This window comes from Podarcis cretensis (genome assembly GCF_951804945.1).
Source record: "Podarcis cretensis genome assembly, chromosome: 13".
Taxonomy (NCBI): Eukaryota; Metazoa; Chordata; class Lepidosauria; order Squamata; family Lacertidae; genus Podarcis; species Podarcis cretensis.
In genome coordinates this window covers 29,425,847-29,443,494 of record NC_137182.1, presented here as the reverse complement: position 1 = coordinate 29,443,494, position 17,648 = coordinate 29,425,847, and the positions used below count along the sequence as shown (strand labels likewise).

The window sequence follows — 17,648 nt, the reverse complement described above, 5'->3', positions numbered from 1 at the left end:
TGGTCCCAGAAAACTTAAAAAGAGGTGTTGGCTGAGAGGAAGAAAGCACCTCTGGAAACCTTACCTTTAACCCCCAGTTTACTGGAGATTTCCCATTTGAACTCCAGTGTTCTTTTTTGAACAAGATGGCTTCTCAGTTCCAGGATATTCTGGATGTAGGTGAGAATCCAGAAACGATTATAATGGTTCCGAGTAGTCTTTCCAAGCACAACATGGAAAGGGCCACTGAGAATTGAGACCTCTAAAATACTGGTTTGGATGACTGGAAGCAGGATGAAATGCCTAGTGAACAGCTGTAGGTTCAAGTTCAGGGGCCTGGAAGAGGTACCACCATCAGATAAAACAATGCTTGTTGTCTGAGAGGCTTACCCTGCAACCTGTTCAGCCATTGCAGGTTGCAGTTCTAAATGCTGAACATTCATTTGCCTGGTGGCTGAGAGGATGACAGGCACTTTGACATCGAGTCTGATTTTCAGCAAACTGCACAAGGATAAACTAGGAAGATACTGCCCCACCTACAGCCCACAAGAAACCCTGAATACCATTTGCCTCTAGTCAGATTGTATTCCTTCCCACAATGTCATTAATGCTTGTAACCCAATAACCGCTAATTCAATTTTATCTGTACCTTTTGCGCATGTTGTACACTTGCTAGCTTGTGTATGCCATTCAAAGGTTCAGAAATGCTTTGTTTAAATACCTTAGTATTCCTCTCCCTGTACTGCATAGATCACTATTTAAGCGAAATGGTTCAATGTGTCACAATTGTGCTGTGATTGTAATTATTTTTTAATAGAACATTAAAAGCAAGGAATATTACACATCCAAATTCTGTGAAGGTATTCATCATATCCAAATGAAGCTCTGAAAATTCAGTGCATATTTTTGAGGGCTGGGTAGACATAAGCGAATTTGATGAAATTTCATCAGAAGTTTCACTCTTGCTGTGAATGCATGCTTTAAGAAAATATTCCTGGAAAAAATGAATCTTTTCCACAGTATGGTTTCAGTCTCCATGTTGTTTCAGATACCTTTGTTCTGTTGCAACATTTTGAAAACATCCTTTTAGAAAAAAAATCAACCCTCTCAAAGCACATTGACTATTTCTGTTGTTTCAGTTTTTGTGGACATAAACCTTAAGTTTTACATCAGAAAAAGGTATTTAATTCTGTTTCTGGTTTTTTATATTTTCTCTATAGCATATCTTATTTGATTATACCTCTGTCTGCTCACCCCTTTCTCCCTGTCTCACTTAAGCATCTTCCATTCCCATTGCTTTCCCGCCTCCTTCCTCTGGAGGTGTGATAAAGAGTTTGTGCATGCTGTGGAAATGCAATAAGGATAATGTTGACTATAGCCACATGTGGTGATCTTGCCGGACATTTTAAATCTTTTTAGATAAAAATGCTTGCAAGCATAAAATAAATGTCTTTTTCATTACCTTTTGAACAACTGATTATATTCTTAAATTCTTAAAATATTCGAACAGAAAGGTTAAATATAAATATATAGAACAGATTTATTATGAATAACTACAGCAATTGGAATCTCATCTAACTTAAAATGAAAATGAATTCCTAAAGTTGAGACTGTGGAATATACGTATGCTTAAAATAACAACTATGTTAGAAACAAGGGAAGAGAGAGGTATATTTTTTCTAAAGCTTTTGGAAACTCAGATTACAAAAATATGTCATCCAATCTACTTTCCCTGTTATATGATGATCCTTGTTACTTTTCTTTGAATTTCATAAAATCAATCAAAGAAAAAGTATGCATGCCTTTGGTGGGAGATTTTGCTACAATGCGTGCTTTGACTTCACAGTTTCTGGTGGAAAACTCTCCTTCTGCCTGTGCTTGAATAATTAATCTTTTACACAGCTTTTCAAACTGCATTTTTTCTCCAGTTGGGTTCCAGTGTGTCGTCTGTCTCACTTTTTCCTGCATATCTTGGGGAGACATTCTTTTTCAAGTTGAAATAAATTCCAGCCCCAAACACTCTGTGCACTTCTTTAATTTTGTCCTCACAGGTACAAATTGTTTACAAGCCAGTGGATCTCAGCCACATAACGTCTAAATGTGGTTCCTTGGACAACATTCATCATAAACCAGGTGATGGTGACTATATGTGTTTTTAAAAAAACAATAGTTTCTTACTGGACTTCTAAAGGGGGTGGGACCCAATAGCTTTTTTATTCTGCTTTTTTGCAGACATTGACAAAGGAAAGGGGAAAGGAGGGAAAGAAGGACAATGATAGGTAGAAGAGGAAGTAATTACAACTGCAAAATAAAATAAAGATAGTCTGCATCCCATGTAATGCTTGCCTCTACAGTGGTACCTCTAGTTACGTTCACCTCCAGTTACATATCCTTCGGGATACGTGCACAGCAAACCCAGAAGTATTTTTCTGGGTTTCGTCGTGCGCAGAAGCAGAAGCAGCTCCGGAACGGATCCCATGCGCAACCGGAGGTACCACTGTACTAAGTTCTGTCTGAGAGAGAGAAATGTTTGCAAAATATTGGAATTGATCATCTACATGATTTTGTCAACTATTGGTTCACAGGGTTATTCTAGAAAAGCCTAGATGCATGACCAAGATAACATAGTTGCATAACTTTTTAGGTTATTATAAACTTAATATATTAATGATTAATGGGTTAGTACTTAATAATAGGGACGCGGGTGGCACTGTGGGTTAAACCACAGAGCCTAGGATTTGCCGATCAGAAGGTTGGCGGTTCGAATCCCCACGACGGGGTGAGCTCCCGTTGCTCGGTCCCTGCTCCTGCCAACCTAGCAGTTTGAAAGCACACAGTGCAAGTAGATAAATAGGTACCGCTCCGGCGGGAAGGTAAACGGCGTTTCTGTGCGCTCCTTTGGTTCGCCAGAACCTCTTAGTCATGCTGGCCACATGACCCGGAATCTATACGCCGGCACCCTCGACCAGTAAAGTGAGATGAGCGCCGCAACCCCAGAGTCAGTCACAACTGGACCTAATGGTCAGGGGTCCCTTTACCTTTACCTTACTTAATAATTTCATGTGCATGCCTCCAAAAGCCCTCCCACAGTGGCAAACATGTTGGATCAGATCTCTGATCTCTGTAAGCCCTTCCTAGGCATGGTTCATGGACTTGAGTCCTCTGCCTGTATACATTCTGCTGTAAATTTGCTTTGGGGGGAAAAACGTTGAAGAAATCTGGATGCTACAGCAGATGCATACAGGCCTATTGGGGGCAACCATCTAACACACACGTTAGTACATACATTTGTGCTCTCTGAGCTATTTTGTCCAACCGGCTGGTACAGAAGCCAGTTGGCAGCAGGCACAGTCTACCTGCAAATGTAATTGATAAGGCCTTTTGTTGCTTCTTTTGTTCCTATAGATGGAGGCCATGAAAGAGAAAGGGAGGGAGGGAGGGAGAGAAAAGGAGACTCTTTTAAAAGACCCACTGTCTCATCAGACTGTTGATGGTTTTTACCACCTTGGTATATTAGGTACATATAAGCTTGCTAGCATCTAATTTAAAGTACACCCTACAGTGGCATGTTCAACTGTTGCCATTTACTTTCTATACAACTGAGTTGCATAGTCAAGTGAGCAAGCCACATACTGGTGACAGGTGGCAAACAAAACACCTACCTGACAATATTCCTTCTCTATAGCAGTAGCTTACACACTGAGCACCCACCAAGTTGATCCAAGATAATTTTTTCTCAAGCTCATCCAACCCAACATCCTCTTCTTTTCTTTTATTTCTTGCCTGCTAGTATTTCATTATTTTTTCACTATTTTGCAATTCATTCAGCTGGCATTATTCTGGACCAACTGCTTCCACTTCTAATGCTGAAAGGGAGCATGGACATGTAGTAAAACTTGGTCAGTTTTATGAGATCAAAGTATATTTGCAAATTGTGTGGAACTTGCCTTCTGCTGTGTGAACTTGCTGGGTTTTGTTTTTTGCTTTCTAGGCTGTAGAATTTATTATTTACTTGCGCTAAACTCTGAGGATAACAAGCCAAATCCATGACATTATTTTCTCCAAATCTTGTACACACACTTTTTTAATATATTTGTTAACCCTGCCTTTATTTGTCCTCTAGGTGGTGGTCAGGTGGAGGTGAAATCTGAGAAACTGGACTTCAAAGATAAGGTGCAATCAAAAATTGGGTCATTAGACAACATCACCCATATGCCTGGAGGAGGAAATAAAAAGGTAAGCATTCTTCCTCTTGCTGTTTTCTGTGCATGAGGGGAAAATCTCATCAAGTTAATAACAGGTAGCAGCATCTTTCTCAAGCCCTGCTCCCCATCAGTCTCTGATGTTGCTGCTTTGAACCTTGTTTTTTAAGTCCCCTGTTTTCCCCATGCATTTTCTGTATGCTTCTCTAATGCCTACTAAATACCTATTACATTTGCCAAAGTAACAGCAAAGGGGTAATTGCTTAGCATCATTCTCCACTTTGTTCCAAAAAAGGGAGCTGCCTCAGAGACTATGTGTTACATGCAAAATCACTTATTGGAGCTGTGATGCTGATCTTCCCCTCTCCAAGCTGAGGTGATTGAGAGCAGAAAAATAGTGTGGGAAGGAGAGTTCAACCCTTTCCCCCACATTGAACACACCCCTCCTCCCGGAGGTTTAAAGCATGTTTGTACATAACATGTGGTTAGTTCCTTAGCAGCTGCCCACAGTGATGGCTGAAGTGGGGTAGGTCTTGCCCTTCAGAAGAATTCTGTCCTTTCATACTCTCCAAGAGGCACCTGGGGGTGCGTACAGACATACCTAAAAACAAAGCTTGTGGGCTCTGAAAGCATTGCCATCATGTTATTGCCAGACAAACCTGTTGCTGAGTTTGGAGAAAAAAGAGTTGAAGCAAAAACTGGCTGACTGCAGTGTCTTGTGCCGAGCCCTGCTGAATCTAGTCCTGCATTGCATTCCCATAGTGGCCGACCAGGTGCCTGTGGGAAGCTGCAAGCAGGCCCTGAATACAACCATTCTCCCAACTTGTGATTCCTGGCTAAACTAAATGAGAAAGGGAAGTTGGGTGTTCCTGCTTGTTAATTGGCAGGTTGGTGGGCAGACTTACTGGTGTGGCGGTCAGGCAAGCACAGGGTGGGGGGTGGGGAGGTGATGTGTGCATGGGGCAGCAGCATGTTACATCAGAGACCTCCTTCCCTTTTCTCACTCCTAGTTCCTTTTGTCATGCTTTGGTGTTTCCAGCTTTTCCTCAAGTGAGCATGCCTGTTGGTAGACTGTTTCTTTAATGAGTGGATTTAATGAGCCTGCCAGTTGGTAGACTGTTTCTTTAATGAGTGCATTTGCTATCTGCCAAGATCTTGGAAGGAAATTCCTCTCCAACTAGGGATATAAGTTAGGTTGGCCTTGCCTTTGGAGATACAGGAGAAGTTAGTCTTTCTAGCCAGCGACCCTACTGATTAAACAGAGGGAGCTTCAACGGTAAGTTCAGTTTTCCCTTTAATCACACAGCTATATATCATTGGTGCTTTACATAATTTTTTTAAAAAAGCAGAAAGTCTAAAGCATGGGAAAGGGGCAGCAAGGAACGCGGTGTTTACAATGGAGGTAAGTATGCCTGTTGATTTGCAGCATAAAGGAGGGGGAAACCAGGCTCACATCACTGGAGAAATTAACATGTCGGCTGCCATTTTTAGGTACGTCTGTATGCGCCCAGAGGGAGGCAAAGGTTTCAAATGGAGCAAGGAGGAGGAGGGGTCTTTGATTGCTTGGCTATGTTTGCTACTACAGTCAAGACTCATGTCTGATGCTGTGGTCTAGATATCATTTTCATAAGGTATACTTGAGGCCTTTTAAAATTTCACAAAGCCCCTGCTTTGCTCTAAGAAGGCCCTTATCAACTTTTTTTTTGCTTAAAAAGAAAGGACCCATTGACCATTACCTGCTCACATATTGCTGGTATCCAGGTTGCTGAGATATTTAATGTGGCAGAGCAGCCTATTCTGTTGGTCCCTCCATAGGATGCAAATACTGCCAACTGGAGTAGTTCTCCCAGAAAGACTGATAAAATGATGAATCAGCACAGTAATTCTGTTAAGGCGGACCTTCCCCATTGAGATCATATAATATACTTAGAAGTTAATTGCACAGTTAGCTTTTTTCCTTGGACCAGGCGTGCCAGCTTACTGTGCATCTGGGAATATCAAGTCCCTAAATCATTCCACTTCAGAATAGGATTGCCAGCTTTTTAGCTGGCCCCTATATGTGTGCCTTTAATAGCGGCTTAATGTACAAACATTAACAGGTGGTGATATTCATTTCCATGCTATGAAAAGGTTTGCCCTCTGCTTTCTGTGTATCAAGCTGCTGTTAAAAGCAAAAGAGCAGTCCAGACTGGGTTAGTTTTCCTCATAAATTGGCAACCCAGTTCAGGCAGCTTATGCACAAAGAGCCCTGGAGCTATCAGCAGGGATGCATCATAGGTTTTGAAACCCCATTTGGAGAGTGATTCACGTATACCAGTTAATTCTGTTTGTTTGTTTGTATTTGCCTCATCTGTTGTGCCTGTCTTGGGGAGGGAGGCTCTACTCACATGCATTTCAGCCCCTTCCTCTCAGACGCATCTCATTTTAGTAGCCTTAGAAACCTTTCTAGCTCTCATTGGCTCCTTCCAGTGAATGTGCTGGCTTCTGATGGAAGAACTTCTCCGCTTCCTTATCCTTCTCTCAGTGTCATTCACACATCTGAGCATCCACCTCTTTTCACTCCACCTCTCTCCCTCTCCCCTCTTTTTCTGCATTTCCTGGACCACAGTTGGGCTTTTGTAGCGTATCAGAGAAGGAAAGCCTTGCAGGCACTGTGAGCATGAGTATGACTTTTGACCCACTTGGATGGCCCTATGCTCCAGGCACAGGAAGAGGAGTCCATGAATGGCAAGCAGCATGATGAACATAGTTAAAGGGGGCAGAGAATTCATGAGAGTGAGAAGGTTTAATGTCAGGAATAGCACTGTTCTCTCCCCCACTGATTCCCCTCCCCAAGAGACAAGTTTAAACTTTGGAATAGTTCCATTATTATATTAGCTATCTGCTCAGGCTTGGTGACCATTCTGTAGTTGTGCCCTGAGACAGCCAGGGCATCTAGAAGGAATCCTTTCCTGTGATAACGAATTCTGCTAATGAAGTGTGAGCATCTGTTTTTCTTGGGAACAGTAAAGAATATGGGAAACACTACAGAGGTCCTCTGCTTTAGTAGCACCCCTGCACCAGCCATCACCAAGCTATATACTGTAACTTCATCCCACAGTAAGTTGTTGCTTTAAGCAAAAAACCCTGCTGTCGCCACCTGATAAGCGGAGAGGGATGTAGACTCTAGATACCCACGCCTCTAAAGACTTCTTCTACAACTGTGGAATGGGGGTCCGCAACCCCAGCCACCCCCGATCATTTGCTGGTATTCCTGGGATTGCTTAGGGGTCTGAGAAGACTCCTGGCTATCTCTAATGTAGTGGCCCAAAGGCTGTAAACGGAGTTCTTTTTCCTTCGCAGAGCCCTTAGCACTTAAGCAGGGAGTTGAGTAGGAGGGCCCAGGTGCAGGCTCCAGCCCACCCCCTCAGCACTTCCGGCTAATGAGAAGAGAGGAGATCCAGAGGATAAAGGTTGTATCAAAGTTAAGGCCTTCTGAGAAGATCAATTTTTTTTATTTAAGAAGGCACCTATGGCGACAACAGTAGCATACAAAGGCAAGAATTAACCCTGCTTTTTTGTGAAGGCAGAGTTAAGATTGGAAACTGGACAAAGCTTTCTTCCCCACTAGAATTATTTTTTGGTAAAAATCATTTGACCCTGCTTTCCAGAAGATGAGTTAACCCATGCCTGTATGTTCCACTCCTCTGCCGACTGACAATGGCAAAATTCATCAGCCATCTGCTGAGTGGTATGAGACATATCGGAGTGCACACCATCTTTATTCGCTAGCTCTTGCATTCTCCATCTCTGGTTCCTGTACCTTCTTCTGCACACTGCAGTTATATTCCTGATGCTCTGTCCTTCTCCAATTCTATATGTCCCTCCCTCCCCATTGAAGATTTTTGGTTTCATGTCATCTTATTTGACGATGCTATTTTGCATCCCACTGACCTTCTCCACCCACATGCAGAGAGAGAAGGGCAAGGAAGACACGAACGGTGCTCAAAACTGCCCCAATAAGACTGGGCCTCCTTCCCCCATCACGGAGCCCTCCATCCCTGAGGAGAGCCCACTCCCCGACTTGCACCCATGTGATGCCAGTAAGTAGTTACCTGTTCTCATGAGCTTTGTGAGAGCTAGATGGGAATCAGATACCCAGAGCTTGGAGGGTGCGGGGTGGTAAGGCATCATACTAGTTTTCTCTGATTTTGTTAGATTGAAAACCTGGTGTTCTGTACTAACCCTAGCAGCTTAATGTGAAAAAACCCCCTGTACTTTAAGAATATTTTGGACTATCAGACCTCTATCACCATTTCATCTATCTGCAAGATTGGCTGCTGGGATCTTTCATCTGGCATGGTTTCAAGATAAGGGATGCCCAGTTTGATAGGAGACTCGACTTCTTTGCCTGAAAACATTCATAAATTTATTTGGATAGGTCACCTTTTCATAACATGGTAGTACAATTCTGGGAGAAGCTGCTTTTGAAAGAAGTTGACATTTTTGTATGTTCCATTTCATAGGCTCATAGCACACAGTTTGCATACAACTTCTGTCTATAGGTTGTATGAAGCAATGTAGGATTCCTAGATCAAGGAAACATGGATATCATTATTTCTTAATTAAAAAAAATGTCAGCCAAGCAAATGAGTGGGACTGCCCTTATAACAACACACTAAAAACTGAGAGCCTGGATTTTCCTAATTCTGAGCATACATCAGTGTTTTGCCAAAGCAGCGGCGATGGGGAGAAGAGGAGCTGCGGCTGAACGAACCACTTTGGCATACCAGTCAAACGCTAGTGAAGGTATAGCTGAAGTGGGTGGTGGGGAAACAGCATCAACCCCCTCCACTTTTCCCTGTCCTGCTCTCTTCTCCTGACCTGCCGATGTCTCTCATTCCAGATTGAGAGCCACAAGCTGACCTTTCGTGAGAACGCCAAAGCCAAGACTGACCATGGAGCTGAAATTGTCTACAAATCACCCACTGTATCTGGAGATGCCTCCCCACGGCGCCTTAGCAACGTCTCCTCAACTGGAAGCATCAACATGGTGGACTCCCCACAGCTGGCCACATTGGCCGATGAAGTGTCTGCTTCCCTGGCCAAGCAGGGCTTGTGATTGTGTTAAAGTGGGTGGAGAGAATAAGAAGAGAAGAATCCACTCTGGCCTTTCTTCCTCTGTTCTGTTTTACATCTTCATTCCCCACCATTCCTTAATTTATTTCGTTTTTTATATTAATGGGCTAACTCTTTTAACCTGGTTCCCTGTCCCCCTTGCCATTTATTCATCTGTGGTCTCAGGATTTCAAAATTAGTAACAGTATGAAAACAAAGATTTCTTACTATATCTCAGTCTAGAGAAAGACATCATTTCACCACTTGCTCCTAAACAAAAGGAAATGTAATTGTTAGGAAAATTTGTGCTGCATAGGATATAAGCTTGAGAAAGAGGGTTGGTATCTGCCTCTGTCGATGAGCAGCAGCTAACCAAGTTTGTCCCCATGAATAGAGAAAAGAGCCTATATTGCTGTGGGATTGTTTAGTAACCTTCTTCAAGAACACCTGCTGTTTTGCATTTTGTTACAGGTATGTGTGATAGTGTAAGTCTAAAGCAGATATCAACTGCATACACAGGATTTGCAGTGTGAAATATCCCCTACTTCAGTCCTCAGGGAATTAGTCTTCAGAATCTCATCTCTGCAGGGGGACATGTTTCTATGCTGGGAAGGGGGCAAATGCCTTTTATTTTAAGTTTTCTTGAATGGGGTTTGACTAGAGCCATACCACTGCATGCGAGGGCCAATGCATTGGCCTGATACCTTTGAATTACAAGAGCAAACAGCATTGAAATCCTGCCAGCTCCCTCAACTATGGTTCAAATGATGCATACTGAGGAGCAAGGTGACGCTTGCCTCATGCGATTCTCCTTTGGGGATACTGTTTTTGCAAATGTAGGGACATTAAAAGGAAATTTTCATACTATTTGACTATTACTACCACTTTTCTCCCCTCTTCCACTTGCCTGCCTTCTTTCTCATCTTTCCAGCCTAAAAAATGCCACAAGTTCCATGCCCGTCTCTTTGCTCTTGCTGTAACATTTGCAGGTTGGCTCAAAGGACTTGGTAGGTGTTCTTGGGGGAGGGGAGCAAGGAGGTTTGTGGGTTTCAGATTTGCTCCTTGTGTTCAGTCTGATAAGCATGGCTGTTTCTCTTGGTTTTCATGACAAAATTGTGGTTGTACGTAGAAATTTGTGAGGTAGAGGTGTGGTTCTAGGGTTTTTTGTTAAATGAGATAGGTGCACTTAAGTGCAAGTGCATGGGGGAAGAAGGGTAACTTCCTGGAAGGGCGTGCATGTGGGAATAGGTGCACCTTTTAGGATCAAGAGTCTTTCATAATAGTTGCATATATCTGATGCTCTCTTCATCGCATGCATGTTTGTTCCTCAGTACGTGCATCTGTGAAAGAAGCATCACAAATCATAGACACCAAAAGGTTTCGTTATCACCTCCAATACTTTTCCATGAAGATTGTTCACCCTTTCATTTCTGAGTACTCAAGCATTGCTCATGTACAGTGGTGCCTCGCAAGACGAAATTAATCCGTTCCGCGAGTCTCTTCGTCTTGCGGTTTCTTCGTCTTGCGAAGCACGGCTATTAGCGGATTAGCGCTATTAGCGGCTTAGAAAAAGGGGGGGGGAGGGAAAAAACTCGCAAGAACTCGCAAGACGAAACGTCTTGCGAAGCAAGCCCATAGGGAAATTCGTCTTGTGAAGCACCTCAAAAGACGGAAAACTCTTTCGTCTAGTGAGTTTTTCGTCTTGCGAGGCATTCGTCTTGCGGGGCACCACTGTAGTATGAACAAGTCCCCAAACTTGGGTGTGCATGCTCCAAGGGAAACCTACAGCACAATGCAACCAGCAGGAATCTATTTCCCATATTTTCTGAAAAGGTGCCAGAGAATTCAAGCTTTCACAGGTGGGGGGGGGGGGAAGAGTCCAAAACTAGCACACTGTGCAGAAGTGTCTGAATAATGACTGTTTCTGAACATAACCTGCATATGTGTACTGGCTCAAGAAGCTATCATACTAGCAGAAAGAGCTTTTTCCCTCACCTGTCAAAGTTGGAAGACTAATTGCATTTGTAGTACAGATTCCAGGGTCGTCCTTACAAACCCTTCCCCCCTTTGCTGTTTAAAAAACATTTACGGTACGAGTTGTAGCTGTGCATCTACCTAGGCTAAGTGAAAATACTTTAATTTCAGAGAGTACTTTGCCTTTTGTGAATGGCTATTCCTCCTTGCCACTGCCTTTATCATCTGATAGAATCTTTCTCTCTCCTGTCCTCTCAAATTTCCATCCTTCAGATGTAAGTTCCCAAGCAACACAGGCTTTGCAAAACATAGCCTAGTTTATTGGAGTACTACCTGAAACACTGAACAGCAACAGAGCTCCTATTAGAATTATGACACAATCTATTGCATGAACGGTTGTAAATAATACAGATTTTATAAGGCAGTCCCACCACCACTTATACATTACACAGTTGGAATTGTCTGGATGTGCTTGGAAATTTCCAAGTGAGAGGATAAGATGGTTTAAGTAAAACAAAACACACAAACCCAAGAAGCGGGGTTGGGGGGGGTGTCTCAAATTGGTGATAGCATACATGGCTTTTTAACAGTAAGTTCACAAATATGGCAACAGAGGCCTGACCCTCAGAGCTAGGTCCAATAAGGAACTGTGGTGTAGGTTTACAGCATAGTATTTAAAGCTTGGCAAGGCGTATATTATCTGAGTTTGCCAAACTGATGGTGGTTGTTGGTGACTGGGTGGCAGCCTCTAAGTGAACCAGGTGTCTTGTCATGGGTGCAGAAGATTCTGCAACAGATAAGGATCATAGCATGCAGAATTAGAATCACAGAACTGTAGAGTTGGGAGGACAGTGCTCATAGTGATTAAGAATGTCCTCTTCCTGTTCTCTCCATTTCCTCAAATAGTTTTGCTACCCAACTCGTGCATCTGTCTTTGTATTGAGGTGGGGAATCTGTGGCACTGGATGTGGTGCTAGTCCACAGCTCCCATCATCCCTGATCATTGACCATGTTGTTGGGGACTGGTAGGGAGTCAAGTCTACCTTCTTCTGAAAAGCTACTGGCTCCGCACCTCGATATGATGGTGGACTCAACTCCCCATCTGCCCAAGCCAGCAGAGTAAATGGTCAAGAATAATGGAAAGCTATAGACCAGCAGCAGCTGGAAGGCCACAGCCCCACTGCTGCCACATAATTATTCCAAAATCCCACACCATTGTGAAACAAATCTTCTGTACCCTAGCCAGAGCAGCCTTTGTACAATGCCACAGACCTAGGCATTCAAGGATATTGGAGGAATGTTTGTGGAAACTGCAGCTGCTCAAAAAAACCCCCAAAGTGGTAGAGAATATTTGGGGGGGAAACTTGCAAAGCGGGCTTCTATTTCTAAGTGGTGGTGAAAAGAAAAATATTTAAAAACTTTCTTTGCATGTTTTTCTGAGAAAATGTCTGATGCGGTGTTCAAATTTCAAGCCAACACGGTTGCTAAACTTAATACATTCCTTGTGAGATAAGACACCTTGAAGATGGGCTGTGTGCATGTGTTTTTGTCCTTGTTAGGCTGAGTCGGGACTAAGGCTTTCTGCTTTAGGAGTACCACGTTGCAAAGTCTGTTGCTGCCTTTGCTTGCTTATTGTTTTGAGCCATGGATAAAATCAGTTCAACTAATTGTTGGGAAGTACAGATTGTCCATTGTTTCTGTAAGCAAAAGTATTTTGTGGAATGAAGTAAAAAAAAAAAAAGTTGAGTAAGTTGTGACTAAGATGGAAGATGGGATAGCATGGGAGAGGAACCGATTGGGTTCAAGAATGTTACTTTGTTGGCTATCACTGTACTGCAGTACCAATGTGGTAGGCAGGGTTCTTCAGACAGATCAGCATATTGGTCACCTTTCAACAATTTCCAGTTACTCTATGATACTGTATTTAAAAATAAAGCCTGCAGTTGTATTACTTTAGGATGTGAGGAAGCTTAATATGCCTGAAGTGAACAAATGTGAGATTTTTCCCACTGAGCGCATATACCATATCACTGAGATTCTTTTCTGTTTGCATTAGGGGATTGAGCTAGGGCTGGAAAAACGTCATCTTTTGTCAGTTTTTGTATTGGCTTAAGCTGTAAATAAAACAATAGCCCTCTTTATTCAGTATGAAGCAACAAAAACAAACACAAAGTTATATTTGAGATCATTTGACTCCCTGATTCTCCTGAATATTAACAGCCCTTGCCTTCATCCATTTATTTCACTGCTCAAATCTTCCCCTTCCCCAAGCATAGGATCAACCATTGAAACATTCTGAGTTATTTTCCCCCACCCCAAATTTAGCCATCTCCCTAAGTCATAATATCTGTTTTCAAACATGGATTTTGATTGTCTTTATGGCTCATTTTAGGATGCATAATGGCATCAGTTTTATAGAGGGTTAGACCCATGAGGGTTCCAATCGAGGGCCATGTTGAATTGACTGGCTGGTGTCTTGTCTTGGTATATAAATATACATATCTAGTGGGTTGGAAAAGTGTTAAAATTTGACAGATGAAAATCATGGTTTTGAAAGTTAAAGAGGAAAAAAAATGGGCTTTTGGTCATGCACTTGAAAGTATGAAAAAGGGACAATGGAGTTTGGAAGGCCCAACAAATTCCCTTTTAAGTTTCACGGGGGTGGGGAAACTGGGTGGGAGGGGGTGGGAAAGGAGTAAGATCTCCATATGATCATCCTAGCTTAGCTACCTGTCTGTGACTGTCCATATTGTACTTGTGTGTTATAACAACTGGTTTACACCGACTTGCTGTAAAAGTGAATTTGGAAATAAAGAATTCATTACTACAATATTAAACGAGCTTTGCCTTTGTTGGAGGGATATGGTGGAGACTGGGGTAGTGCAGAAGTCACACCGTTCTTGCCGGAACTAACAGACAGATGTTTGTTAGCGCTGTTCCAGTTTCATACACTTAGGCCTTTGTAAATTCTTACCACATCATTAAACTGAAAAATGTTCCTGTGAAGATGGTACTTTCCAGAATTCCTGTTTTTGCTTTCATTCATTTTAAGCTGAGTTCTCATCATCTGGACAAGACCACTCATCCCCCTCTATGGGCATGGCAAGACTTTTGTATTGAGGGCTGTATTCACCCTTGGGTAATTCTCCAGGAATCATGTGGCAGTAATGAGCATAACAAAAAAGTGGCTTGCATCTTCACCAGGCTGCTGGGCTAGGCAGAAAGGTATCCACCTCAGCACCATGGCTACCACCATTTTATAATATTCTGGGGGAAAGCCTGTCTTTGAAAATGCTAGTTTCAAAAAAGAAATTTTAAAAATGGTGATTTAAAAGTTTAGTCACATTCTTAAAGCCATTGCTTGCTTTTATTCCTTGATAATTTCAATCGATACCTCTGCATCCTCACTAATCTCTAATAATAGCACTCATCCAACTGTTATTTCCCAAAGAAGAGATTTAGCACACAGTTTTCTTAACTTTTTAATTTTTTTAATCTTTTTTTTTTTATAAGCACACATTTGTGCTTTGGCCAACAGAATCAAGACATTAAACAAAGATCAGCTTCTCTGAAGAAAAGCGTTTCTATATAACAAGGACATTACACAGCTTGAAGCAGGAAAAGAAATATTTACAAAATACAAGGTGGTTTTTTTCTGGATTTTTCCTTTATAACGCTAAGAGGGTTATTCAGAATTTTCAACCTTATAAATAGAAAAGCACTTAATGCAGAGGGATATGGTAGCATTGGGTTTTTCCTCTTCTTAAAAAGAAATTAACTAGAACAGAACCAAAAACATTAGGTAATGTTGAAAATTGTGAAAAAACCCCAACCATTAAGCAGTTTAGCTACTATTTCGTTACGATTACAAAATGAGAAAAAATGTATTTTTTTCCTTTTTTGGTGATGTGATTAATACAGAAGACAGGCGCAATGCTAACAACAGGACAGGGACCAACAGCCACACCGCTAGGGGTCAGAAAAACATTACAGATGGATCGGTGTGCAGAATCTGGGAGCCACTGGGGATGTGATGTGAACGGCCTCTTTAAATTAAAAAACAAAACAAAGTGATTTTTAAAATTTCCAAACCTGTTGAGCTTGTCAATAGCCAGCCCAAGAAGTTATGAGAAAGAGGAAAGAAAACTTGACGGAGAAGTTTACTTTTGAACTCAGGGGTGTGTGGAAGTGGAGTTAAGCAGTAGTGGTGAAAAACAAAGTCCTATCTTTCTCCAGGAAAAAAAAGTTGAAAACAATTTAGATACTCAAACATAGCTTAAAATATAAGATGTAATCTCAAGCAATGCATAGACCATATATTTCTATATAGGGTGGGGGGGAAACAATGAATTTTACGACACTTGCTAAAATATGGCTTGTGAATCTGGGGTGGCAAGTTCCTGAATCCTGCTGACATCCCTCTCAGTATTTTAAGGCTTAACACTACTGTATTGCAACTGAGCAGCAGAAGAAATACAACCTACTGCAACTTTCAGACTAATGGGCAAAGTGCAAAATTAAAAAGGGAATACTGAAGTGTTAATAACTTGACAGCATTTAAAGGGGAGGGGAGAATGACAACCCCCCCCAAAAAAATAATTCTAGATGGGCTGACAGCCTTTTCCCTGCTCCTAACTTGGGGAGGGATTAACCAGCACAGTATGAACTGAATAAAACTGATTTTTTTAAAAATAAAATCACATCCAGGGTACTGATAGGGAATTGCCTTTTCTTGTACAAATCTTTTAACATGGAGAGATGGTCTGAAAAGCAGCAACAAACAGCAGAATGGATTAATAAATGTAACACAGGGTGAAGGAACTGGAGGGGAAGAGCTTCTTCTTCTTCTTCTAGCCCACAAGGTGGGAAGCCATCTCTTTTGGGTGCAGCTTCAGGGAGAGTTTGCATTGCAAGTGCATTCTAGTGCCACTGCGGCCCAAGAGCAGAAACAGATAGTGAGGGAAGTTGTACTCAGAAGACGTCACTTTTCACCACTAATTTCACTCCACTAAAATCTTGGGGGAGGGGCACAGTGATGGTGGTAAGGTGAGGAGAACAGACACCAAACAGAAGAAAAAGAAAAAAGGAGAAAGAAAGAAAAGCCTTTCACCAGAGAACCAATTCCAGGGGTCACTTGGCCAGCTTCACCCTCCTGTTTGTGGAGTGTACACCTAAAGCATGGGAAAGGGGAGACAAGTTTGCTCTCCTCATTAGACCACACAGCACTGGATAAAAGGTGTGCGTGACAAGGAAACATGGAAAGAAAGAAAGAAAGAAAAATAAAACAGTTTCTAAACTCCTTAAATTCACTAAAAACTGTGAAAATTCCCGGCAGGATGTTTGAATATCAAACGCAGATTTCAGAAGCTTTAATGCCAAGAGTTAGTTTGGTGGATTGCTTTTTGCTCTCATTTTCCTGTCCATCTCTTATCTGTGGGTCGGCCGCTGAACTGTGGCCACGGCCCCTGGATTCCGGCTCTTGAGGCAAGCGAGGGTGGGCGAGGTGGGAGCTCCGTCTGTTTCCCGGGAAGGCTTGCTGCCGGAGGTGCGCCGTGTGGACCGTGAGGCCCGGTCGTGCGGATCCAACTGGTCCTCGCACTCTGTCTTGGGGTTGTAGGACAGTGGGAAGTGGCGTCGTTCCCAGGGCTGTACAGTCTGAAAAGCAACCGAAGAATGGTCAGGTGGGCTTCAACGTCGATCTGCATGGCATCTGCACACCCTTTAGAACACATCAAATCATTATCTCTGTAGCTAAGTCCCAGACACACAGTTCACTACAGAAATCTGTACGGCAATAATAATTGAGGCGTTTTCCGAGAAACGTGTTGCCCGGTTGGGAAATGAACGGGAGTTGGGACAGTTAGCACCAACCCTGAATTGGGGCCTTTATAGAGTCTTTGCCTTGTCCAAATTTTTCTTGGAAATCTCCAGGAGGTATCCCCCAACTTCCCTGGGCAATGTATACATTCTCTTCCCATACACAAATCTTCCCAATATTTAACCTAAATCCTCCATCCCTGAATCTTCAGGCACTGACAGCAACCTGCTCTTCTTCCAATAAATGTGCAACAACCTTGCAACCTTCTCAAGAAATGTGCAACATCCTTGCAACCTTCTCAAAGGATGGGAATTAAGTGTCTTGACTGAGGCACCCCTTGCCAACACCTGGAACCAAACCACTACCTATACATCTTTCCTAAATAGTTTTTATCTAGCAGGATAGCTGTATTCCACACTGCTGTGCTCCACTCCACCAGGCTTCAGTTACGCCCACTATATCTCATAGGCTCTTGTTCGCAACTAAGCACTCCTATCTCCTCCTGGCCCATCTTGGTTCAGAAGTGTCTGGTAGACCCTTCTGGTACCCTGAAGATGTTGTTCTGCCATTATTTTCCA

The 17,648-nt window shown here is 42.5% G+C and overlaps 2 protein-coding genes across 26 annotated transcripts in view; one reads left to right on the top strand and one right to left on the bottom strand.

The window, feature by feature from the left end:
- The window catches only part of MAPT (microtubule associated protein tau), an 82,255-nt gene extending 72,931 nt beyond the window's left edge, over positions 1-9,324 (top strand). For 18 of the 22 annotated variants that reach the window (XM_079948779.1, XM_079948778.1, XM_079948764.1 and 15 more), the window contains 3 exons: positions 2,031-2,112; positions 4,103-4,215; positions 9,067-9,324. In XM_079948779.1, coding sequence (XP_079804905.1) covers positions 2,031-2,112; positions 4,103-4,215; positions 9,067-9,282 — 411 coding nt within the window. In that variant the 3' untranslated portion in view covers positions 9,283-9,324. The other 4 variants (XM_079948758.1, XM_079948774.1, XM_079948769.1 and 1 more) reach the window with 3 other exon arrangements.
- Positions 9,325-14,721: 5,397 nt separating this feature from the next.
- KANSL1 (KAT8 regulatory NSL complex subunit 1) overlaps positions 14,722-17,648 on the bottom strand; it is a 132,241-nt gene continuing 129,314 nt past the window's right edge. For all 4 annotated transcript variants that reach the window (XM_079948672.1, XM_079948674.1, XM_079948675.1 and 1 more), the window contains one exon: positions 14,722-16,907. In XM_079948672.1, the coding sequence (XP_079804798.1) occupies positions 16,680-16,907 (228 nt within the window). In that variant the 3' untranslated portion in view covers positions 14,722-16,679. The remainder of the gene's footprint in view (positions 16,908-17,648) is intronic.